The sequence below is a fragment of the Durio zibethinus genome, chromosome 11 (genome assembly GCF_047325235.1).
Source record: "Durio zibethinus cultivar Kanyao isolate XHJ-2024 chromosome 11, ASM4732523v1, whole genome shotgun sequence".
NCBI lineage: Eukaryota > Viridiplantae > Streptophyta > Magnoliopsida > Malvales > Malvaceae > Durio > Durio zibethinus.
In genome coordinates, this window is record NC_143172.1 from 413,526 (window position 1) to 439,987 (window position 26,462).

Consider the following 26,462-nt stretch of genomic DNA (forward strand, 5'->3'; position numbering starts at 1 on the left):
CCCTATTGGGCCTTAGTCCACATCAGCCCTGAAGCATGTATATCCTTTTCAAATGCTGTCTTTAATTTCAAAACCAATAAATCGTGATTATTAAAGATAAAAATTAAAATATATATGTAATATTCATTGTAATAAATGAAAAAAAAAAAAAAAAAAGCTTCTTTAAAATATTAACCACTGTTATAAATTGATTGAAGAACTCTTACCATATTCAATATGTTGTTTTATATGAACGAGCCACGGTTCCAGAAGAAGCTACACAAGGATAAGGTGATGCAGAAACGTTTTCATCATATCGTGGACTGATCTTCAACAAGATAGTATCCGTCATCCTCCATTACTGCCCTTTCTATGAAGAAATATATGGCTCCCTAATCTCCATACTTCACCATTTCAATGTGACAGACCGTAGCAAAAGGCAAAATTTTGTTATAACCACTTTAACTACAAAGGCAAAACAAATTATTTAGGCAAAAGAGGGGTAGATGAGAAAACTGTAGGGATAGGATGGCTTATGTTATGTGGTTCGTATTTTCCCAGTGGCTAGCTTTGCAACAGAATGCTCACTTTTAGTTTAGGAGTAGTGTAGATATCCGGAATCATATTTATTGGGCCTGACTCAATTAGGCCCAAATTATCAAACCCAATTGGTTTTTTTTTTTTTTTATTTTTAGGATGATCTTTGATTTTTTTTTTTTATCTATTTTTTGGATTTGTCATTAGTTTTTAGGTGATAAAAATTAAAAATTAAAAAAAGTGCCATGAATGGATAGTGGTTGAGAGTTAAAGTTTGTTTTCAATTTTTATTAGATAACTCTGATGTTTTTATGATAATCCGAAAATGGTGGATTCCTGGTTAATTAAGAACACTTCTGCTAGGCCCTATAAAATCACACAAACACAAAAGCAAAAGACACAAAACAGATAGAACAGAAATATACACAGAGAGAAAATTAGAAGCAGAAAATAGAGTAAAAGTAAATAAATATAGTAAGCAAAAAGTTTTTAAAAAAAAATCGTAGTTTTTTAGGTTTATAAAACAAAGAGGTTTTTTTTTTTTGAGAAATTTGGAAAATCCCATATTTTTGTAAAATTTTTGGAAAATTTTCAGTTTTCGATAAATCTTTCGACGTCGGTTGAATTTTTCGATAGGCTTCTTAAAATTTGGTTGAAAAATTTGGTACTGATTGAATTTTTTTACGTCCGTTCGAAGACCCAACCCAGATTCCGGTAGAATTTTTAGAATCCAGTGAAAGATTCAACCAAAGTTCGTCTAGGTAGAAAGAGAGGGAGAGAAAACAAGGGGGTGGAGAGAGAAGGGGAAAGTGGGATCTGAGGAAAAAGGCTGAGACTTAGCCTTTTAGTCTTGTCAAAATGATGTCGTTTTGGCATTTAAGAAAACCCAAAATCTATGCGTTTTATTGTTGGGCAACCCAACTCGATTGTTTGACCCACTTTAACTTGCTTCCTTACGTTTCGCCTTAGCAGAAGCTGAGTCGTTGAGCCAAGCCGCATACCAAGTCACTTCAGTTGATTCTGTCTCTTGAGCCACGCTCTGTTTGAGCTTAGCCGAGCCGAGCCAAAGGTTTTTTTTTTTCATTTAGTTTTATTATTTATTTATTTTTATTTATTTATTGACTAAATTGAAATAAGTTATTTATTTAATTAAACATCTTTTAATTTTCAATGATCTATTTAAAATAAAAATTTGAAAAAAAATATTTTTGAAGGAAAGTTGAATATATCAATTTCATTTAAACATAAAAATTAAAAAAATATTTAGAGGGAAAGTTGAAAGTATCAATTTTTCTTAAAATAAAAATTTTTTAAAAATATTTTTAAGAAAAAGTTGAAAGTATCAATTTTCTTTGAAAATTAAAAAAAAAAGATTTTAAGAAAAGATTTTTAAAGAAAAGTTGAAATTATCAAATTTTCTTAAAAATAAAATTTTCAAAAAATATTTATTGAGGAAAAATGGAAAGTACCAATTTTTTAAAAAAATAAAATTATCAAGAAAAGTATTTTTAAGGAAACGTTGAAAATATAAATTTTTCTTGAAAATAAAAACTTTAAAATACTTAAAAAAAAAATTAAAAGTATCAATTTTACTTGTATAAAAGCATGAGTTTTTTTTCTTATAAAACAAAAAAAGATATATATCAAAAGTCGAATCATCATTCCCTTTTCTTTTTATCCTATTCTTTTTTTGGAAAAATTTTTAAATGTTAAATAATTCGACGACAAAGCCTCTGTAAGAGAAATAATTGTTTTATTATATACTTTTGAGGTGAAAAAATTTTCTTAATTTTTTGTCAAAAGTATTTGAGTCAATTAAGAACAATTTTTAATAATTAATTATTTGATAAAATTTTTAAGGTTTAATAGATAACATAAAATTGAACTGATACCATCTTTTAATGGACGTTGTGAGGGTGTTATAACTTTTTTTATACGTAATCGTATTTTTGAATCTAGTTTTAATTTCACAGATATTGAATCTATCTTTTAAAGATACCTAAACCAAATTTAAAATTTAAAAAAATAAATTTAGTTAGATGATCAATCATATCTAAATAAAAAAACTTGATAATAACTTCATTTATTAAGTTTAATTATGGATTTACTAATTTATATGTTATGAGCAGAGTGCATTTATTGAGAATGAAGCTAATCAGGTTGGCGATACATGCATGGTTGGGGCGGGCCTATAGTCGAAGTTCCTTCTAATTTAGGCCTGTAAAGAGGAGAAGCTAACAGCCCGCAATACCACAGGTTTTTTTTTTTTTTAGATTCGGTCAATGTTCTTTCCATGGCCTCACTGCGTTAGTCTGAGCAAAATTTGGTTAATATCGAAAAATAAAAAAAATAAATTTTCAGGAGAAATCGGGCTGAGTAATTTGAATTATACAAATATTTTGGTTATTATTTTTGTTTAAATAGTTAAAATGGTCGATTTTTTTTTTAAAATATCTAAATAGAATAAATCAAAATACTTGATTTAATATAAAATTAATAATTAAAAAAATAATATAATATAAGTATATATAATAATATGATATAGGTATACCTAATAAAGAAAACAAAAACTAAAATCGACTAACTCAAAAAAAATTGATCGAAATCAATTATTTTAATTCAATTTGATTTTTTTAATTTTCTATATATATATTGATCGGTTCAATTTTAATAATAAATTAAGTAAATTAAATTTATTATTTAATTTTTATAATCAAATTAATACGAATCAATCATTTACTCAATCCTATTCAATTTGGAAGGAGCAATTGAAATCATTAAATGGTTTCACAATCACAACTATGAAAGTAGACACATACAAACTGGCTTGATATCTTCTTTCATTTCTCTTTGGAGGCAATAATAAACAAAAACAACAAGATTATAGCTTGTTCCAAAAAAAAAAAAAAAAAGAAATAGACGATAAATTTTACTACAAAATTAGATGATTGTATATGTATTTTTATGAGTCTTGTGACTATATCTTTCGGTTGCTTAATTTGGTCAACTTTAAAGCCGGCTTTCCCAATAAACGAAATAATATAGCCAAATAATCCATGGAATGATGCCGATTACATGTTGTATAATGAAAATGCATGAAAAAGACATTAATAATCCAAAAAATTTATTAAAAAAAAAATTGTTAAAAGGCTCAGCCAATTTCGTCACTAACTAGGACACATCCACCCACTAGAGTCTTGTGTTTGAATCGATGCCCTCACAGTCACAAACAAAGCTTCAGTCAAACTATTAGTGATTGACAGATTGTTTCTTAAAATTTGTTTTCGCTTTTGATTAGGAGTGTACGTCGGCTTTCTTAAATTCAATTACTGTCTACGCAAACCAAAAACAAACCTACGAGTCTGCAGTCATTACCGGCTTTTGCATCACATTTTGTCGTTACTTGTTTATTGCTCCTACCTCCAATTCAACCCAAATAACTACAATCTTTTAATTTCAAACTGCAAAAGTCTGCATTCTATTAGAAAATGCAAGTTGAAATCACAAACATAATATGAAAATGCAAGTTGAAAATGCCCTCCCAACAGCTACATCTTTTTATAGAGAAAGAAAAATAATGCTGTCCTTTTCAGGCTCGTCATCACTTCATTTTTTCTCTGTCAGCCTAAACCTTCAACGCTCAAACCTTCTCCCAGTCTCCCTTCCTTTATTATTATCTAGCTCATGGTCTGTGGTAATACATAACATTGTTACTGTAGCGTAAGCTATTCATGTATACTCCCAGTCCAAAAATTTTAACATTTCTGTAGGAGAGTGTAACATAAACACCTATGCATTATATTTTTATAATTTAATTCTTATATTATCATATGTGTATAATCATTACGTGTATATAATCCTTCCATTCATGTTACTATTCTCACGGTTTCACTGTTGAAAGAAAAATTTCTTAGTTATGGCTGCAAGAATTCATCCGGAAGTAATGAAAAAGACAATTCATGTTATGTTAGAATCTTAACAAACTCAAAATTCAAAGATTCCCACATTTTTGCAATTGTTTATGCCCACCATTACCTTTTCTTTTTCAATTATTCAAATAAACAAAAATAAAATTAGTATGCTTAGGTACGCCGTATAATCTAAGACCTTTTTCTATATCATCATATTCACTTCTTGTTAACTTATTCCTAGTCCTTAGCTAGGCCTAATTTCCTAGCTTTGGCCTCATTTCAGCTTAACCCTTGATGACAAATTATTCATTTGTTGATTAGAGAAACAAAAGAATCTTTGCTTCGAGATTTGGAAGAATTTGTTGCTTTTAGAGGAAGTAACTGCTTCTTGAGAGCTACAAATATTTGAGGTTTGCTTACGTGATAGAGTTGAAGCCTTGATTGGTAGGTTAGAATCTTATAGGGGTCTATACACTGCCTTTAAGCATTTGGCTCAGAGGGACTCAAATTCAATCTTCAAATGATTGATAGAATCCATTTGTTCATGGGCATAAATAGTACTAAATATTGTTCATTTTTGCATCAGAGAAAAGTACTAATATGGTCAATGATGGAGACGAGGGAAGCTTGCCAGGTGATTCTTGCCTAAAGCCAGGAAATACTAAGCAGAGTTTGGATTCATATCAATTGCTGCCGAGTCATAGAAGTTCGGGAGAGAAAAGTGCCATGGAGACTGAGGGGATACAATTTTCTGATTTTTATAGAAACTCAAGCGAAGAGCTGTTTCTTAAGTCATTGATGGAGACTTCAATTGGGATGCCTGTACCAACCATGGAGATGATGGGGTTTAAGAATCTTTCTCAGAATTTTCGTGCAGATAGTGAGGAACTTTTCAGAAGTTGGCTCACCAATGGAGAGGCAAGCAATTTTTATATTATCATCTTGATTTGTTGGTTTTGGAATTTGACATAACCAGTCACGTATCCATCGATCTTAACCAGGGAACTTGCAATTTTACCTCTTTATTTAATAATTAATAGAATAAAAACTTCTATTCCTGTATGGAATTTGAGGCTGATGTAATACCTCCTTTATGATCTGATTGATCTCTCAGAATCAGGGTCACAATTCTTCCAACATAGCACATCGTACTCGACAAGCATCACGGAGGTAAGTTGGTTTAAGAATTTTTCTTGTGTATATTTTGGAAATCATCACCTTCGAGCCCCTACTTTAGGTTTCTGAAAAGTCAATCTCAAAATTGCTTTCTCTGATCAAGAAATTGCATTTCCATCACGATTTTGAACACCATGAAACAAGAAATGAAAGAACCGTAAAAAAATTTCACCCTACATGCTAATCATTATGCAGGGGAAGGAGAAAAAATGGCAAAGAGTCAAAATTTTACATATGATCTAGAGTCTAGAATGGAAGTGTTCTTGCCACTATAAATGTTACTTCGGAGAAGCTATATCTGTATCAGTTCACTTTAAACTTCAAATTACGAGCAAAGTAACTCTGCATTTGAAGAGAGGGGACAGGACAGTTCCCAAAAGCTTTTTTTTTTTCTTTTGTTGAGAATTCTACATATGGCTGAGGATTTCTGGCAAGTATTCATTCAAAATTCTTGTTTTAACTTTGAATTGACACATTATTACTTGGAATTGAGTGCAGATTATCTACTGAGATGGCCAGTTTGTCTAGTCATCAGCAGCCTGGAACTTCACTTCAAACGAAAAAGAGCTATGATGTCTTACTTTTGCAAAATAATTCGACTGGGAGCGAAACCTCAGGGAACTTCAATCAAGATTCAGTGAGGTAACACTGCGGCACACTTCTATCATCTAATATTATTTAGATATCTGTTTGTTTTTATATCAGGACATGATCCTTCAATGGCTTTTCTATCATTACTGATAGCCAGACCACCAGTGGTGTATTTAGTTGGAAGAGTTCTTTGATTACAAATTTACTTGGGGTTCATTTTTCGATCAGGACTGCTGTTGAAAGGGGGTTTGAGGCTAGTAATTTATTTTTAGCCAAGGTTAGTTTGTATACAGCTCCTTTCAGAAAGTCCAATTCAGCAAGGTTTCATTACCTTTTGATGTTATCGGACTTTTTTTTTACTGCAGGCATGGTTTCATAGTTCACAACCCATGACAAGAAGTAGATCTTCTGAATTAAGGTATTAGAAATTCCCAATTTCAGCTTACAAGAATTCCTATCCATCGATCCATGGGATTTTCAATGATTATCATTCTGTTGATCTATACAGGTTCACAATCAGGGTTTCAAAGTCTTAATCTACCTCAGCCAACCACATGTCAATATTTGAATTTAAAATCGGTCTTCTTTAAAGGAAAAGTTACCACTTGATTATTGGTTATTGTCAATTTAATGATGTTTTCTCATCTTTCTTGACCACATCATTTTGTTCAACATCTATAGAGTTCCAAGAACTTAGTTTAAGCGCTACTTGTGTCGAAACACAAATGAAACATTCAATTCAAATTTATTCATACTTTCTGCATAATTCACCAGAGAAATTATTATTAGTACCTTTAATATTCCACGTATAAATTTGTTTTTTTATAGGAGGAGATATGCTGCTATGCAAAATGCTCAAACATTGCTTGGCATGGAGGCTGTACTCAATTCTTATGGAAACGGTGTCAAGAAATTGAAAGAAGAATTATCAGATCCAAACGGTTTGAATGACATCCCCATGTGTGAGATTCCCAACCAACTGGGCAAATTCATGTCCCCATCAAATTCATCTTCATCTACATTTAATGCAACCCAAACAGGAAATGTGGATAGAGTTTCTTCTGTTGTCAGCATGCTAAAGGGTACACTAGAACGTAAAAAGCTTGGTAACCAAATTGAGAATGATGCTGTTGAAGGTAGTTCTATTATGCCTAATGGCACCTTCAACCAAGGACAAGGGAATCGTTTTCATGAAATTCCCGGGGCTTTTGCACAAGTATCCCTTGGTCAAGTAACAAATACTGGGGTTCTACAAGCTGTTCAGGGGTCTATGGATCTTGACTTGGAAGGTTTTGTAAATCCCACAAACACAATTCAGATAAGCACAGTTTCTCGAGAAGCTTCTCAAAGTGAATCGTCGGCTGCAGCACCGGTGGTTTCATCTGGTTTTGATGCATGTGATGGCCCCAGCAACTCAAGTCAAACTTTAACCATATGTGAAAGCTCAAAGAAACAAGCTGCAAATGGTAGGATCTTAGAAAATGGCTCTAAATCAAAAGGTACACAATGCAGTTTACATTGTACATAACAGGGCTTATATCAGTTTTCCCAACAAAGACCGTCTTCCCTCTCTTCTTCTTTTAAGATTTTAAAATCTTACCACAAGAGCTAAAGTTTAAACAGATATCATTAAAATCTATATGAGTGCAAGAAATAAAATGATGAAGGCTGCAAATTTATCTACTGTTACAATTGGTTGCGTCTTGTACACATTCCCATAACGAGTTTTCTAAGAATCATATGCTGATTTACTCATTTTAACATAGTTTTTTCAGCAGATTTGAGAGAAAGGATAATTGACAATTTGAAAGATGATCGAAAGGTATTCTTCATATTTGATATGAGTTTAATGTTCTTCCCAAATTATGTTGTGAACCTTGGGAAGCTGTACTTATTTTCTCTTTTTTTTTTTTTCCCCTGGAATCATTAGCAGAAGGGAGGGCCTGTTCCGTACGGAACTGTGACATCAGCAGGTTCAGGTACTAAGCTTTCACATTCCGGATTTGGCTTCTATTATTATTGTAAAGGGGTGGCATAATCTCTGTCCTCTAGAGGTTGTTTTGATCTATTTCTTAGAATAAAAATGGATTTCCTTAATTTAGGACCAAACCTAATTGACTATTTATTAAACAATAGTAGTAACTACTGTTCCAGAAAATGGAGATCGACTCTATTGATGTGTAATATTGATAATTGCTACTTTCGTGTTTTCAACCAATCTAAAGGTCAAATTTCCATTTGAATCCAGTCATTCCAATTGAAATTCAATTAGTTTTCTGGAAAATTGTCTCATTGCTTCTGACATGCATTCTTTGGTATTAGCACTGAGTACATTACTTCCTTTTGCATATGCATCAGCATGCTGATTATACAACCATATAATCTTCACTAACCAAACCAAAAATAATGCAGTGGACAGGGCAGACCCAACGAAAAAGCGAAGAGTGGAGCGGACACGAAAGTATGTAATACATCTCAGCAACTCTTGGGAGAGTATCCTCTTCCTTGTCAATGAGCTCTGTCTTTCAATACTCGCAGAATTTCTGCTTTTGTCTTTTTAAGATTACCCAAGCTTTCATTTACTTATCAGCACTTCCATGGACAAATCATATACAATTCTACTTGATATTTTGAAGCAGTATGATGCTTATAGTTGAAAATGTTTTGTCCATTCAACATTTGATGAATTAGGATGGCAGAGGCAAAAGAAAGGAATTCGACCCCAGCAATCCCATCTAACATGCAAGCAGTCTTAAAGCGTTGTGAAACTCTTGAGAAGGAAGTGCGCTCACTCAAACTTAACTTGTCTTTCATGAACAGGTAATTACAGATCAATGTTAAGTTGTTTGTAATAAGTACTCCTAGATTGTAGCCAATAACTTTGAAGTTGACAGAGTTACATCTGTTTATCAATTTGGGATTGTATCGTAAATTGCAATCTCAGCTTATGATGAATCATCAAGCATCTCGCTCTCAACTTGTTAGTTGCGTTTCACATTATTGTTATTATTAAACCATTTTACTTTTTGTACAATATAAAAAATCTCAGAAAGGACTCGGAACAAACGAAGCAGATAGAAGAGCTACAAAAGCAGAATGAGGAGTTGACAGATGAAAAGGAGCGCCTCTTAGAAGAGATAGAAAGGATCATTTCGGATCCAGGCAAGATGTGAAACACTGGACTGTGGCCACCTCAGACATTGTCTATAATCTATAATGAACAGAATGATAAGCCTACGTGTCATAAATTGGTATGAAAATACAATCATAGCCGCATAGCCATCGGTTTCTGCCATATCATGTTTGTATAGATTTAGACTCTTGTCCGGTAAACGAGCAATCGTCGCTGAATATGAAGCCTAAAGCTAAAGAATGATAGCAAGCCCTATTTTTGTAGCCTCTAACATGTGTGCAGTATGGTTTTGCCTATTTAACTTGAAACGCCTAATCTATTACAATAAAGCATCAAATGTTGCTTTTAATTGGATTAATGAACGAAAATTCAAGAGTAATGTTTCTCCTTCCTTTTTATTCTATATTAATTTTGGAAGCAGGATTCTATACAGTTAAGAGAGATTCTACCTTCTAATTTCTACAATGTTGTAACAGATGTCAATGACTGAGATTTGCTTGTTAAGTAGAGGGCATCTTGATATCGCCAAGAAGTTTCTCTGAAACCCATCAGCCATCTAAGAACATTCTACTGTACCATATTTCATGTTTAAATAAAAAATAAAATCCTAAACCAACAAAGTCTGAAATAAGATATTACAGCTTGTATTCCCATCCACAGCCAACATTAAAATAAGGTATTTAGTTCGTAATTCTGTTCCAAGTAGAATACAAAATGCTGAGAATAAAACATTCACTGCGAACTCCTGAATTTACCGGGTATAGTGACACATAATATTATACATCAGAATACAACTCTTTTATACGGTAAATCAACTGTACATGACTCTCTATGCTCCTTGTAATCTTATCAAGCTGTATCTAACTGTTGATCCAATACATCAGGTAACCACTCAAGTTTACATATTTCAACAAGGAAAGCTACATGACTCAATGATACCGAGTCCCAAGGGGCAAATAGCAAGTACAAAAAGTAGCAGCCTATTAGTTATAGACTTTAATCAATGGGATATTGAGCCTCCTCCAGTATTGGGATGTCAACCAACCCATAACAGAAAAGTACACTAGTAGAAAACAAACACGCTTGATATGAACTGTGTTAATGGCTTGAGGCAACCAAGACTTCATATGTTGTAGGATTCTAACGAAGCTGATAGTGATTATAGATGTTGAAAAACCGGTGACAACACCAGCTATTGTTTCCCACATCCGATATCTAGCTCTCCCCTCCCTGGAAAACCAAGACTGTAAAATCTTGGTGGATCTGATGGCATCAACACAACCAATAATTAAATAGCGGAAAACAATATTAACCCAAAAGGACATGAAAACAGACATGTTCACAGTATGTCCTACTCAACCATTTTGCAACTATGACCGGCAAAAGGAATTAACAAATGCAATTACTTGACGTTAACTTGATGACAAAAAAGAAGGCACAAAACTTTTTGCATCATTATCAGCAAAATATCAACTGCCGTCCAGCTTTCACAAGTCCACTTCACTAGAACCCCCTAACCTCTCTCTATCTTTCACTTTTTCCCTTTTACTAGACTCCATTACCTTCTTAGGCTTTTCAAGTCAAATCTTATTGGAAACCTATAGTCAGATTTTTCATTCTCTCTTCCCAAACTTCAGAAAGTGTTCTGCTGCTGTTCCCAGAATTCTGCTCACAACAACCATAACAACCTAAGAACTTTAGCTTTCTACTCATTATAAACCCAAAACTTCATCTATAGCTGCACTGCCACAAAACAAATTTCCTACACCATTCTCACGACCAGATCCTCAAAATTTACCAAGGAAAGCCCTTTTCTTCTTGCTGCTGTAGCTGTTATTCAGCTTGAAACAAAATGAACCTCATTTGTGATTTCAAGGGTAAAAAAGCTAACTAGAAACCCAAGTTCACCAAAGTGGTAGTGGACAAGAATGCAAATAAATCCAAGGTTCCTATTTCATCCCAACCAAACAATTTAAAGACCCGACAAGCACATTGTTGAGAAAAAGCCACTGAACACAACTTCCTGCAACTATATAAAATAAAATTTAAATGAAAAAAAAAAGAACTTAAGTAATATACTCACATTATTAAATATCGTTTCATCATCTCGATTGAGGATGGATCTTTTGCTTGGCAACTGAAAAAACCATCATTATACAACTTTACTGTGGACATACCTGATTCATACCAGCAGTCATAGGTTTCATTAACCTGAAAAGTAGAACTGATTAGATTATAAAAAATTGCACTAAAAAAAAACTTGGGTCTGTAAATCATCAAAAGTAACCATAGAAACATGAAAAACACTACCTTGAACTTATCTTTGGTCAACCAAGCAGCACCAAAGTTAGGCCTGCAACTAAGAGGAAGGGCTTCATTCGGTGCCTCTGTTAAGGCAAGTCGCATCTGACCCAAAGAATGGTCTCTATACTCGACCTGCAATAGTTAAGCAGAAAACTATATATAAAAAAAAAGTGATATTTTAGAGTACTTAATATTGCTGCCTTCCTACATAGCATTTCTATTTTCACAATCTTATCAGTTTCAGTAATATAGCTAATAATTACAAGATTAGGCAAATCTTAATAGCCAATCAATATATCATCAAAGGAAAATAATAAAGATGAAATTGCATATTTGCCACAATTAAAGAAAATCCATAATTTCCAAAATTAGTAAAAATAAGGAGCTGATGACTTGAATCGGATAAGATAATATTACTTTGAACACTGAGGTCCAGTAATAATCATATCGGCATCTAAATTTGCTTCTCTCGAAAGGATACAACACATGCTTTGCTTTATAATTCAATAATCCAAGCTCACAAACCTTCGATGACCTAATATCCACACCTGATTTTAAATTTTAAAAAATGGCAAAAAAAAAAAATTGATAGAAAAACAATAACGATATGATAAGTGAAATTGTTAGTTACAACTGAAAATTATGCTAAAATTAAATAAAATTATGGAAAAGATAGTCAAAATGTTCTAAAAAAAGTCAAAGTTTGATTAGTAAAGAGAAATAGAGAGAAACTTACTGCTAGAGACTATCTTGCAGTGCGTGGGGACAGAAATCGGATTCGAAATTGATATTTCCCCAGTGAAAATGGCAAGGAGTCCAACTAAAAATGATAAGAAAAAGAAAGCGAAGATGGGGAAGAGAAGGGCAAAAGCGATTCTCAGTAACATGTAGTGAAAACCCTTGTTACCATTATCTGGGAGTTCTTGAGAATCCATAAATTCAAAGGCGCAAATCAACGGAATCAAGACGACTTTCCTATGAGTGCGCCGATCACCGGAAAAATTTACCCGGTGATCGGAGAGTTTTCTAAAGTCGGAACTCAGAAGAATGAAGAGCGCACGCTACGCTAGGGATCGTTGCGTTTTAGAGGTTTTGTTTTAGCGATTTTATTTTATTTGTTTAAGCGGAAGATAAGTGGCTCGAAAATAAATTAAGTTCATTCTTCAAAATACCCTTAGTCTTGATGTGTTACCAGGAAAAATCCACAGGGATAATAAAATAATTTTGAGAGCCAACTTTAGAAATTAGAAGCACGTCATCACATGTGTTCATTAGTTAGTCGAATTAAGTCGAGTTTATTTTAATATTAATTAAAATATTAAAATAATTTCATTATATTAATTTTTAAATATATTAAATTTAAATAAAAAATTACTAATAAATAATACTTTAAATTGGACTCAAAAAATTATATTCAAAAGTTGATCCAAATAAGGTTAAGTACATACCTAAATCTATTAGTGGCATGGCATGGTGAAGTATAAGTACTTAATCTATTACATAATAATACTTATAACAATTTATAACTCAATGAGTCTCTCCTGGCCAAAAATAACAGATTATATAATGAGTAACATTAAAAATAACTACTCTCTTTTGCCTATCTTAATGAGGTCGTAGAAGAATAAAAGAATAAATATGTTCATATTGAGATTAAGAAAAGAATTATATGATATATGATGGTTAATCTAGTTTATAAGAAAATAGTTCTTTTTCTTTATCAATTAGAGTTTTATTTTTGTTGAAATATTAATGCAAAAGAGTGCATTTTAAAAACTCAAACTGTGTTAGTACACTATTAGAATGATATATGGTCCAAACTCCAATGACCATATATGTCCAAGGATCCCTAGTTTCCCAGCGAGAGCGGACATTGACAAAGAAACCCTAGCTTTCAATTTCTTCCAGGTTCCGTCTAAGTTTTCACATCAAAGGGCGGCCACCGATCTGACTGAGTCATGGGATTCGATGATCCAAACGAGCCGAAATCCTCCACCTCGCCAGTGGCTTTCAGTTCAGTTTTCGACCCTTCAAATCCTATGGGGTTCTTTGAATCTGCCTTCAACTTTGCGTCTCAGACCACTGATATCTTCAATGACAGCCAGGGTGATGAGATGGAGACGAAAATTTTGTCATTACTTGAAGAAATCAAGAAGAGAAAACGGGAAAAGAAAGGGGAATTAGAAGAAGATGATGAGAAGAAGAGATTGAGGTTGGAAGCAGATGGAAACGATGATACCCCTAGTGATGATGATCTGTTGACACCAAATAAAAGCAATGGTCTTGACATGGAGAATTATTCATGGACGCAAACACTAGGGGCCATCGAAGTTCAGGTCCCAGTTCCTTTTGGAACCAAAATGAAACTCGTGGTTTGCGATATAAAGAGCAAGGCTCTTAGAGTGGGGGTTAAGGGGCAGCCTATGTTGATTGACGGCGAGCTGTTTCAGGCAGTGAAAGTTTGTGAGAGTTTTTGGAGCCTGGAAGATCATGATACGGTCACAATTCTTTTATCAAAGCGTAATCAATGGGAATGGTGGAAGTCAGTGGTGAAAGGTGACCCAGAGATTGATACTCGCAAGTGCCAACCAGGAGTGAGACGGTTGGATGGTTTGGGTTATGAAGCTGAACGCCACATGAGAAAACTGTTGTTTGATTATGGACAAAAGTGCAAGGGACTCCCAACAAGCGAAGACAGCTCGGAGGTGCTGAAAAAATTCATCACTCACCATCCATATTTGAATCTTCCTCAAACAAACAGCTGAAGTGCGGTGGTTAGTTGGGCAAATGGAATATATTGATCTCAAGCACAAACGTACTTTCTTCGAGTTCTTTCTTGGTCAAGTTTCTAATTACGAAAGTTAAAGATGCTTCTGTTTAAATTCCTATGACTAAACTTTGTCCTTTCTCTTTCAAAATTAGGCTGTCAGGGACTGCAATTTCATGCATGAACATATAAAGTCAGCACATTACGATTATACTTATTGCCACTTCTTATATATTGTCGATATCATCAGTAGTGCATACATATAGATTGATATCAGATCAGGATGAACATATAAAAGCTGTATCATGCTTTTTAGATATCCAAGCAGAGGATGCAAATACATTGTTTTTGTTGATTCCTAATACAATTATGCTTTCTTTCACAGAGTTTTTTTATCTTAAAGGGAACTAGCTACTATTGAATACTCATTATCCGGTGTTTTCATTTGAATAAGAGTTCAACCAACACAATAACAAGTATGTAATTAAATCCAAATTTCAAGACCTAGTTAAGATCAAATTTTAGTTCAAATAATTAATCCATCTTTTCTATGATATGAATCCTATAAATATGGGGCTCATTTGCTAATTTCCTTCCAATTTCCTTTTCTTTAAGCTTTGATTTTTTCACATTTACCTTAATGTCTGGTTCTTGACTTCTTATAAGACAAAAAGAGTCATTATCATAACTTTAAATTTTAAAAGAGTATATAAAATTTTTATTTATTTTGATTAAAAGATACGTGTTAATTGTTTAATTTTTTTTATTAATTAAAAAATTTTAATTAATAATGTACTCAAATAATTTATCTTTAACTAAATATTAGATTTAAATTCTTTGTTTAATTTTGTTTCATTAAGAGTTTTATAATTTTTAAAATTTAAATTTTGGAGGAAGTATGATGCGGTTGTGAGTTGTGACGCCACTCGTAACTGAAAGTAATAAAATTTGAAAATAAAATTCGGAGCAGGGAAAAGGGTCCCGCACCTCTCGTTTAGACGTTTACCGATTAGTGTACTCCGCAAGTCTGAGTCAAATTAAGGGACACGTTTGGTACTTCAAAAACTTCAAGTCCCATAAATCGGAACCAAAAGTTCCAAAACGCGACAATTGGCGGTCTCTCTCTTAAATAACTGGCGAAGTGAACTGAAGTGGCGCCTTGCGTTTTCTGCCCTAGGTTTTCCCTTTAATCCTTCAATCTCTCAAAATCTTAACCAATCTTGTTTTCTCTCCTTCCAAACAGTTATTTGTCTCCAAAAGTCCCTAATTGTTGGGTTTCCATGGAGGTAAATCTAACGGAAGGGGCGGTGTCGCGGATTATAAGCAGAGAGGTGTCGACCGAGAGGGATTTGAAACCTGTGCTTCAAGTGATAGAGCTGAAGGAGGTTCAAACGACGTCGAAGAATCCGCAACAGCAGCACCAGCAAGAACCGAAAAAGAGCGAGAGGTTCAGGCTACTGCTATCGGATGGGTCGTTGACGCAGCAAGGGATGCTCGCAACCAATAAGAACGAACTTGTGAAATCCTCCATGTTGCAAGTAGGATCCGTTGTTCAATTGACTCAGTACATTTGCAATGTCATCCAAGATCGAATGTAACTCACTCTCTCCCTCTCTGCAAAAAAGATATTATCTTTTCTTAATTTCTATTTTGTCTCTTTAACCATTCATTTGAAGATCTTTGTGAATATAAAGATCTTGTTTTATTGGATGAGTGGTTTTATAGAATTTTTTAGACCTGGCGATTCGTTGTGTGGTGTAAAATTCTGAAATTCGTGTATTGATAATGTGTTTTACACGCAATTAACCACAATTCATGTTGACATGAAAACATGAATTTTTTTTTTTTTAGTTTTGTTAAACGCATATATAATTATTGTTAAAATTTTAAACTATGTCATTTTGCATGTTGTGTCACCTTGTTATGTTTTAGGTTGTCTGGTTTAGATTTTTCTTCTGTTACTTGTTAATTGATACGGTGGTGGAATTGAGGTGTTGAGGGTTTAGAGGAAAATGGATTGCTCTTTAGTAACTTGATTAATCACCATGAATGAAATCCACTGGTACATTTACTCGAGGCTGCGATTTTGGGCTGGCAGTGTATATTTTGGTTTTTAGTGAGGATGACAGTGACTTATTGGTTCTTAACATGTGCCACTTGCTCAAATGCTTATTTTTGGATATTTCATCATCCTATATGTTATATACTACTGAATTTTATATGTCCAACTATGGATTTAACTCTTTTCTTTCTTGAATTTGAAATTAGTATATCCAATTAATTGAAATTGTTGTTCACAATTAAGGCGTTGAATGATGGGATCCATTTTTATGTCCCCATAAGAATTTTACTGGCTTTGTGGTAAAATGTTGCATCTATGCGTGGGTTCATGTGCTAATTCTATGCATGCAGGATTGTTATTATTATTGAGTTGGAGGTGATAGTTGGAAAATATGATACCATTGGGAAGCCTGTACCAGCACCAAAATCTTCTAGGCTTGCACAAGTCCCTACTGATCAACCTGGGACAGTGATGGTGCAGACCAACTCTTTAGGAGGAAACTCAGTTGGTGGCAGTATGGCTGATAAGCTGAACTCCTCTGGAGCCACTCTACAGCAGCCTAGAGTGAATCAACTGCATGGTAGTTCTTATCCTAATGAATCTGAACCAGTAAGATATTCTGCTGCAAATTCACCATCCCTTTATCCTAAGGCAGATCCTTCTGCTGGTTTTCCTGGATCATCACCTTTGAGTGGACCATATGGTGTTCAGAGTACAGGTTTCCATAATCCTAGGCCAGCAGCTTCACGTCCTCTAAGCACCTCTAACCGCCAACAAATACCTTCCTATCAACAGTCCTCCCCAATGTACACTAACAGAGGGCCAGTAGCCAAGAATGAGGCAGCACCCAGGATAATCCCGATTTCTGCTCTGAATCCTTATCAGGGCAGGTGGACAATAAAGGCCAGAGTAACGGCAAAGGGAGAACTGAGGCGCTATAACAATGCTCGTGGTGATGGTAAAGTTTTCTCTTTTGATCTCCTTGATTCTGATGGTGGGGAAATACGGGTGACCTGCTTTAATGCTGTCGTTGACCAATTCTATAACCAGATTGAAGCTGGTAAAGTTTATTTGATTTCTAGGGGAAGTCTAAAACCTGCTCAGAAGGCTTTTAATCACCTTAACAATGATCATGAAATATTTCTTGATAGCGCATCAATAATACAGCCGTGTTATGAGGATGACAACACAATTCCACACCAGCAGTTTCATTTCCGTACCATAAGTGATGTTGAAGGCATGGAGAACAATAATATTGTGGATATAATTGGTGTAGTATCATATATCAGTCCTACTGCTTCAATAATGAGAAAAAATGGTACAGAAACTCAGAAGAGAACCCTTCATTTGAAGGACATGTCTGGCCGAAGCGTTGAATTAACTTTATGGGGAATTTTTTGCAATGTTGAAGGACAAAAGCTCCAGTCTTTGTGTGATTCTGGGGAGTTTCCAGTTCTGGCTATGAAAACTGGTAGGGTGAGTGATTTTAATGGGAAGGCAGTGGGAACTATCTCTACAACCCAGTTATTTATCGATCCTGAATTTCCTGAGGCTCACAGGCTAAAGGAATGGTTTGTCAGTGAGGGGAGGAACACTCCTTCTGTCTCTATTTCTAGGGAAACATCAAGTTTGAATAGGACAGATAATCGAAAAACCATATCACAAATCAAAGATGAGAGGCTAGGAACTTCCGAGAAGCCTGATTGGATTACAGTTGTAGCAACTATTGCATACATCAAGTTAGACAATTTTTGCTATACAGCTTGTCCAATCATGAATGGGGATCGTCAATGCAACAAAAAGGTTACAAATAATGGAGATGGGAAGTGGTGGTGTGATAAATGTGATACATCAGTAGATGAATGTGACTACAGATATATAATTCAGTTTCAGATACAGGATAATACAGGCATAACGTGGGTGACTGCTTTTCAGGAGTCTGGTGAGGATCTCATGGGGGTGTCTGCGAAGGATTTGTACTATTTGAGGTTTGAAAACCAAAATGATGAAAAATTTATGGAAATCACACGCCAGGTTATGTTTAACAAATATATATTCAAGTTGAAAGTGAAGGAGGAAACTTTCAGTGATGAACAGCGTGTGAAATCGACAGTGGTGAAAGTAGAAAAAGTAAAATTTTCATCAGAATCGAGGTACCTTTTGGATTTGGTTGAGAAGATTAAAGCAAATGATTCTAGTCCATTTGCATCAAAGGCAGAGTTTACCACTCCTAATCATGGAATGGATTATACTGGAATGGGGACTGATGGAAGCAGACATCTTGCAACGACAACTGCTAGTAGAGAAAATGGGTTAACTGCAAATCAAGGGGGTCAATATGGAAATCAGCACAGTGGTTCTAGGCTTAGAGAAACTTCTGAAAGCATGGATGTTTTCTGTAACAGTTGTGGGGTTACTGGTCATAGCCCTACAAATTGCCCTACCATCATGAATGGTCCAGTACAGTCCATGAGGAGGGACTATTCTGCTGATAGAATATCTTCTGGGGCAAGTGTCGGCCGTATCTCAGATGAGTGCTATAAATGCCATCAAACTGGACATTGGGCCAAAGACTGCCCAAATTCGGGTCCATCTTACGGAAGCACTGATTTTTCATCTGGGAGATATGGAGGAGTTCCAAGGCAACAGGCACCCTTCCAAATTGTGCGGTACTAGCTTCACACCGGTAGGGCATCGGACGCGGGAGCCATGAGTTGCTACTGTAATGTCATTTAGTACAAAGCTTTATGCTGAACCTTAGTGATCTTGTAGGTTAGAGCTTTATCTCTTCTCGAAATTGAACATTTTCACTTTGGGTGTTGGAGCTTCATTTTCTATTTTGCTTCTGTTTCCTTGTTTCTTTGGTTGTATTGTAGTTTGCTTATTAGTAAATGGCCGATGTAATTTCTCTGTGTGGAACATTTGATGCGGTGGTACAGGTTCTTTCATTTTGTACTGGTATTGGTCATCCGCATGAGAAAAGCCTGTGAACTTGCCAGCCTGAAAAGGGTTACTATTCAGGCATTTTTGTTTTGGGGGATGAATTCCTTCCCTGTATTGGTGTTTCACTTTTTGGCATTTATAGGAAGCCTTCTCGTTGTATATATTCATGGTTATGTTTTCTACATGTAAAAAGTGAAATTCTGGTTTAATCTTTGGTTGTTCTGACCTATTGTTTGGACAATAGATATCGTCTTCGTCCCTATCATGCAGTGTCCAATTTGCATTGCGTCGCTGACATGTTTCTAAGTGATGCTAATCACCTGGCCAACTGACATTGGTTCGTTGTTCCTCCAGCGTACTAAAATTTGATAACTTGGAAGTAGAAAAAGATGGATATCTATTTAGAAGGACTGCTAACTGACCAAAATGATGTACTCATACATATGCCCAATATTGGGCTATTTAGAATAAAATCCTTATTAGTAAATATCCATCCAAAACTTGTTGAGCTGCTGCCAACTAGTAGTGATTGCTTGAGCCTATTTGTTTACAAGTGAGACGGACATCTAATCCAAAAACTGAAACCTAATCAAGTATCCAATACCAAAAAAAAAAAAAAAAAATTGTTGTGCCAAAATTCTACAAGCAAGTGTACAATATCTTTCTTTAAATGATTGTTGCATGCCCCTGCTCACTTTTTTTAATCTTTCCAACTTCTAAGATGAAAAGAATAATCAAAATAATATAGGCATAGGCGAGACAAGAGCCAACATTTTAAAGGTTTTTTGGTCATAAAAAATTTAAAGTTGTTATTGCCTCTTTCAATCTTTAATTTATTCGGCTTAGGGTGTTTTTGGATTTTACTGGACCCGATTACAATTGCAGTTTGTGTCAATTTTACTATACAGTGTAAAAATTATCATTCGATTTTCATCGTCATAGCACGATTGATATCAGTTTTTCACTGACCAATTTTGATCCAGAGGCCAACTAGGCTTTCATTTGGTTTTTTGTTTTTTTTTTTGTTTTTTTTTTTCTGTGTAATCTTTTAGTTTTTATTGTAAATACAAAATTACTTCTATAATTTAATTCTTTTCTTTTCTCTTTTAATTTTTATTTAAAAATTTTGAAATAATTTTAATTTAATAATAAATAATATTATTTGATATATTATTATTTTTATTAATTTTTAATTATTTATTAATTTACTAATACTAAATAATTTAAAACTTTTATTACATATAATTTTTAATTTAATTTTTTAATAATCATTTTATATTACAATTCACTTTATTGTTACTGTTACTTTTATATCCAAATACTTATTTTATCATTAATTTAATTTTATTATAACAACAACTAATTTCACGTTAGTTTTAATTTTACCGAAATTAACCACACTCGTCTAAATAGATGCTGAAAAATTGGCTGCCTGCTTCATGTCTTGGCCGCCCAACACATTAACCGGTAATTGAAAGAAGCCAACGTGCAAAACAACCTGGTGAGCCGGTCATTTCTTTGACACCCACAGGCCACACGTAAACCTGCCCTCGCCAAGCGTGAATTCGTATCTGTGTCAGCCACACGTCTTTCGTTTCTGTTCTCTTGCCTGTCTCTGTCCGCTTGCAAGTTTCAGGTTCAGCCCAACAGCGAGAAAGCCCTCCGTAATTTCTCCTCTGCCAAACACCCCTCAGTTTAGCTTCTAACTTTCTGATCCCATTTCTTTTCATTTTCTCTTAGATTATGAAATTTTAGGGTTTGTCGATTGTTCTCCATGGTAAAAGAATCTACAATTAATATTAGTTTGAATAAATAAACTGCGAGTATTATTAATGGCTCTTATTGTTTTCATGCGAGTTTCTATTTTATTTATTGATATGGAATTGCATTTGCTTGAACTATTCATTTCCAATTATTGTAGTATTATATGTATACTTGTTGGTTTTTATTTTTTTTTTTTCTGTTCTTAATGGATTTTAATGAAAAATTTTACGGCTTGAATTACGAGTAAATAGAATTTAGACATATGAAATATCATAGTAATAAACATTTTATGCTTTTAGAGCTTCAATTGCTTTAATCAGGAGCTGGTTCTAGGCTTGTGGTTTCTGCAATTAATTAAAATCTCCTATTTATCAAATTTCATTTGTTCTAGGCTTGTGGTTTCTGCAATTAGTTAAAATCTCCTATTTATTAAATTTCATTTGCAAAAAGAGGCAATGAATATTCTTGGCTCTGTAAGGAACCATCAAGAACCATTTGTTTTGCGTTTGGCTTTTCTTTGTGCCAAAAAGTCTTTCCAGGTGTCTGTTTTTCATGGTGGTTCGGGGAGCAATTTAATTGTAATTTCTTGCTTGATGCTGGTATGGCAAAATGGATTTTGCTGATGGGGAAGTTTGTCTGTGCTCAGAAATGTGATATCTTGTGAAAACGTTTGGCAGCTTTTAGGATAGCTACAGTTATTCTTAAAAGTAGAGGTCCTTTCCCTACATTCCCAGCAATCTATACATTGTTTTCTGACCTATTGAAGCTTTCTTTGTAGGTAATTGTGTTGGTTACTGGAAACAATGGATTTCTGGTCTAAGGGAGTAAATGAGGACACATCTGAGCGCTCGTTTAATGAGAGGGACATTCAGAGATGTCCATTTCTTAAGAACATCAACAAACCCACCAACTTTTCGTTCTCTTCACTGAGTTTCCCCGTTCCTGTAAGTTTTGCCTCGTAGTCCTGCATGGATGTTTATACCTAGATTCTCAACTATTAAGTAGACTTTGCACCTGGATTGATTTCTTCTATATCTTTTCTACAGGAACAGGGAGCAAGAGGTCCAATATTTGAAGATGGCCCTAATTTTGATATGGCATTTAAGCTCTTTCATGGGAAGGATGGCATTGTGCCACTCTCAGGGACGTCTGATGTTCAATGTAATCGAGTGGAACAGGAGCCTACCCCCCAATTTAACCCCTTGGCAGCAAAAGCTGCGACAATCAGTCTTTCATTATTTAGCGCAGGAGGGCCATTTGGCTTTGGTCCCTTCTTGGACAAATGGAAGAACCAAAAAAAAGACATCTGACTCATCTAACAAGCAAGAACTCTCTTCTCAGGTAATCACACATTCTTACACCAATGCAATGTTTTAGTTTAGAAGAGTGATTCAAAGAATTTGTGGAAACAAGTGAAGAGATGAAAGAAAATATCATTTGCACAGGGCTAATTTTCAAATAAGAATTTAACCAGCCTAAATATAACATTTTGTCAGGTGCTAACATTAATTTTGGAGCAAACAAGTCTTAAGAACATGTAGAATTGTGCTTATCATATTTCTGTAGGCTGTCTTAGGTTCCTTTCCTTTAATTTTGAACTACATTGATGTCTTGTAGAGAAAAAAATCAATAATTTTATAATCAATGGCTCTTTTGTGCAAGCTTAGCAGAATGAAATATAAATTTGAGATGTAGGTAGTTAGTAGCTGAAAATTTTCCTTCAATTTTGTCCCTTTTCATATTATGCTTTATATACCAATTAACCACTGTAAATTCCCCTGATTCTGAGAGTTATTGGTATCCTTCAGAAAGGAAATTCATCAAACCATGATGCATTAGGAAACAAGTGGTTACAAACTGGGCATTGCCTAATTGCAAAATCTTACAGAGCTGTGAGTCGGGTCCTACCACTTGTGGCAACAAATTTTCGGCCCCCACCTGGAATGAAGCTTAGATGCCCGCCTGCTGTAGTTGCTGCAAGGGCTGCTCTAGCACGCACTGCCCTTGTTAACCCTCAGCCACTACCTGCAAAGATGCTTGTTATTGCTCTCTTAGGCATGGCGGCTAATGTACCTTTGTGGGTTTGGAAGGAGCACACTAAGAAGTTTTCATTATCATGGTTTGCCGCTGTTCACGCAGCTGTGCCCTTCATAGCCATGCTTAGGAAGTCTGTCTTAATGCCTAAAACAGCTATGGCATTGACCATCGGGGCTTCTATCCTGGGACAGGTTATTGGCTCAAGAGCTGAAAGGCACCGTCTGAAAGCAGTGGCAGAAAGGGAGAAGGTGGCTGCTCAAACAGCAATTGCTGCTGCTGTGTCTGGGTTTAATGATCTAAGCCATTTTGATTGCGTCACTGTAAGCCATTGTGGTAGAGAGGGAACAATACAGGGACACATTTCAGTCAAGGCTGTTAGACCATCTTCTTCATCAAACAATGTGTGTTATTGACATCAGCAGATGGAACTAGTCATAGTGAGATGAAAAAATAAAAAATAAAAAATAAAATATTAATTTAAAAAGTAACTTAAATTACTACCATGGCCGGAGAAAATTTTGATGTTTTAATCATGGAAATGCTGGTATGGTATGAAAAGTAATTACCTGTTCCTAATGTAAGCCAAATTACTTATTGCTGGAGACTTATTTCCTGGAAAATTTAACAGTATTATTTCATTATTCATCTTTATAAAGAATACTTTCCAATTTCTACCTGGAAAAAGACCATCTGTTTGAAATGCATACTTTCGCAAATGCTCCGATTCCACTGATTTTATTTATTCTGTCACCGAGTCTTTGCCTCATTGCTTTGTCTGTGAACCGTGGGCTTTTAATAAGTAGTCTTATGCACATGGAGAACGAGTCTGGGTTGAAATGTTCTCAATGTCATGCTTCAAGTCTGGTTACTAATTTCAATTTCTAGAATAAATAACTTGCTATTTGAATTCCGCCTATACGATTGACAATAAAATATATGTAAGGAAGTCATCCCCGGGACTTAGGGAGAAACGAAAGGCAAAGAGAAAAAGCAGAATGGAAAATGGAGACACAAAAAGGATGAAAGCCACAAGGCGAGACTCGAGAGCCAGATATCTATTCCCAAAGTAAAAGCCAAGAGCTGAAGAGGGGCTGTTGTTGGTTTTGTTTTCTATGTATACTGTTACACGAAGCGAAACACACTTTGAAACAACTGAATTTTTTCCTTCACTTTGTAAACATTGCCGCTGATGATAATTATTATTTCTTACTCCATGTTTTTTCGCAAAATAAATAAATAAATAAAACTGTTTTGCCTTGATCACTTATGGTTATGGGAGACTGATGTAAACCTGACTCTGTCCCACTTCAAGTAAAGGGGGACCGGAAACTGTAAGATCATATATCCCTGGAGTTAATAGAAATATCTGTTATCTGTATGAATGGAATATAAGCAGAATCTTCCTCCTTAAAATTAAGACTCGAAGAACATGCAAATGGCACAACGTCCGCTAGTGATAAGTCAAAGTAAAGTCTGCATCTTAATTAATTAAACATCCCAATCTAGGATAAATTTGGCTGTCTCATTCGCATCGATCCATTAGTATATTATAATATTTAAAGCACGTACAAAAAGATAAGAAGGTTCCCTTTTCTCTATCTGCAGTATAAATGGAATAGCACTTTCTAAATATAATAATTTCATCTTCCTGTGACAATTGTACAAACTAACAAGTGCTCAAAGACATGCATCCGAGCCTCTGCCCACCTTCCCTTAGGCTACAGTAGCATTTGTGTTTTGTACTATGATAGGGCCAGAGTCAACACCCAGCAAACAAGATATATAGGTTGGCAATTGGCAAGAGCAAAGCCAAAGAAAAAGCACACGATCAGATGGGAAATTATTGAAGGCTGAGGCACATGGAGAAGAGCATGCCATGTGGTGCTTCTAAGCTTACCTTTTGACGCTTAATTATTTATATTCATATATAGAGCGACAGCTCCAATTACGTGATGATCAGTCACATAGGCTCATGCAGGCATGGATATTTATTTCCTCTGATTTGTAAAGTAATAAACGTCTTGATCTCATCACAGCCACAGCCCCTATAACACCGTCACGAGTCACTACCTGGGCTTTATTGCAAAGGGAGGATTTTAATTTGTCATTTCGGGGGGTCACCATCTCCTAAACCCATGTGAAATAATTCATTTCTTATCTATCTCTCTTTTATTGCAAAAATGACATTTTCATGTCACATGAGAGGTTATCCATCGGATTCATTCACATAAAATTCAAAATCTTTTACCCTTTTTCGAGGCTTCAATCGATAACTTGAGAACAAAACTTAAAAGGAGGAGTTTGAAACAATAATCTAGAGGTAATAATCAAATAGTTTAAGCATGATGACCAAATGACTTAGGAAGTAAGTTTAATCAATCTCAGTCATATAGATTGCAAACGTTTTAAGCATAATTATTGACATTTTCTTGTCCCAACAAAAAAGTGGGGACAATACGAGCAAAACTAGCTAATTGAAATTATCTTATTTAAGCCCTATTTTTTATGATTTATTTCCCATCTAGTTTCGAAAATGTAAAATCAAATTTTCAGTTTTATTTTTTAAAATACTTTTAAGTGTGAGTGGCGTAAAGTCATTAACACATATCCAAGCTAGTTTTGATTATATATATGAATCTTTATCAACTTTTTAATTGGCCAATTAAAATGGAAAGCAAAACAAAAGAAAGGGATAGATTGAAGAAGTTTGTTTATGATCTAATTGAAATGAGAACATGACTCACATCATCTCATTCTCATAAGATATATCATCCAATTGGATCGTTCATTATCTACATATTTAATTAATTATGCATTTTCCATGCTTCATCCCTGCCGAATGTGTATGCATGACTTAACTAATGTGTGCGTTGTTAAATAAAGTTCTGAATATTACTTGAACAATAAGATTCAATCAAAAAACAAATTTGAAAAGCAAAAGATGTCATTTTTTGCAATGATAAAGAGGCTAGGCAATTTGGCCTTGCTGGCTAGCTTAAGTTACAAAGGCTAGGCAACTATAATCATTACCATAATTATATTAAATTAAATTTGAACGAAGCTTCATTTAATGATCTAGTTTAATTAATTAAGAAAATTACAGATTATAAGGCATCATCCTTACTAAAAGGCCTAGACCAGAACATAACACAAAGGAAAAGACACATTTTGTATCTCTGTTGGCTGTCTGTTGAGCATGCAAGTATTCAGAATTCTACCAATGCTTGTCATAAAAATTAGGACAAATAATATTTGGGA

General features: G+C 34.6%; 3 protein-coding genes and 2 pseudogenes across 9 annotated transcripts; 4 read left to right on the top strand and 1 right to left on the bottom strand.

Annotated features, from left to right (window-relative positions):
- Positions 1–4,667: 4,667 nt before the first annotated feature.
- On the top strand, positions 4,668–9,676 carry LOC111289326 (protein CYCLOPS-like). Of its 6 annotated transcripts, none has more exons than XM_089767388.1 (11): positions 4,668–5,345; positions 5,542–5,597; positions 6,102–6,245; positions 6,423–6,471; positions 6,560–6,612; positions 7,023–7,693; positions 7,961–8,016; positions 8,125–8,173; positions 8,607–8,655; positions 8,886–9,014; positions 9,244–9,676. In XM_089767388.1, exons 1-11 carry the CDS (start codon positions 5,028–5,030, stop codon positions 9,365–9,367), a joined length of 1,698 nt encoding a protein of 565 aa, XP_089623514.1. In that variant the 5' UTR covers positions 4,668–5,027; the 3' UTR covers positions 9,368–9,676. The 6 variants fall into 6 exon arrangements, with proteins under 6 accessions (XP_089623514.1, XP_089623515.1, XP_089623516.1 ...); XM_089767389.1 differs by having other exon boundaries at positions 8,128–8,173; XM_089767390.1 differs by having other exon boundaries at positions 7,970–8,016.
- A 274-nt stretch (positions 9,677–9,950) lies between these two features.
- On the bottom strand, positions 9,951–12,736 carry LOC111291093 (exopolysaccharide production negative regulator). The gene is made up of 5 exons (XM_022882672.2): positions 12,368–12,736; positions 12,049–12,179; positions 11,638–11,763; positions 11,411–11,538; positions 9,951–10,590 (listed from the first exon to the last, which is right to left on the bottom strand). The coding sequence occupies exons 1-5, from the start codon at positions 12,564–12,566 to the stop codon at positions 10,311–10,313; spliced, it is 864 nt and encodes a 287-aa protein (XP_022738407.1). The 5' UTR covers positions 12,567–12,736; the 3' UTR covers positions 9,951–10,310.
- An 853-nt stretch (positions 12,737–13,589) lies between these two features.
- On the top strand, positions 13,590–14,396 carry LOC111289327 (protein BOBBER 1 pseudogene; annotated as a pseudogene).
- Positions 14,397–15,476: 1,080 nt separating this feature from the next.
- Positions 15,477–19,564, top strand: LOC111290862 (replication protein A 70 kDa DNA-binding subunit E-like). Its single transcript, XM_022882359.2, has 2 exons — positions 15,477–15,992; positions 16,811–19,564. The coding sequence occupies exons 1-2, from the start codon at positions 15,679–15,681 to the stop codon at positions 19,134–19,136; spliced, it is 2,640 nt and encodes an 879-aa protein (XP_022738094.1). The 5' UTR covers positions 15,477–15,678; the 3' UTR covers positions 19,137–19,564.
- A 1,396-nt stretch (positions 19,565–20,960) lies between these two features.
- LOC111291080 (uncharacterized) lies at positions 20,961–23,849 on the top strand (annotated as a pseudogene). The gene is made up of 4 exons (XR_016346086.1): positions 20,961–21,096; positions 21,946–22,111; positions 22,214–22,508; positions 22,976–23,849. The product of XR_016346086.1 is annotated as an uncharacterized LOC111291080 (transcript).
- The last annotated feature ends 2,613 nt before the right edge of the window (positions 23,850–26,462 follow it).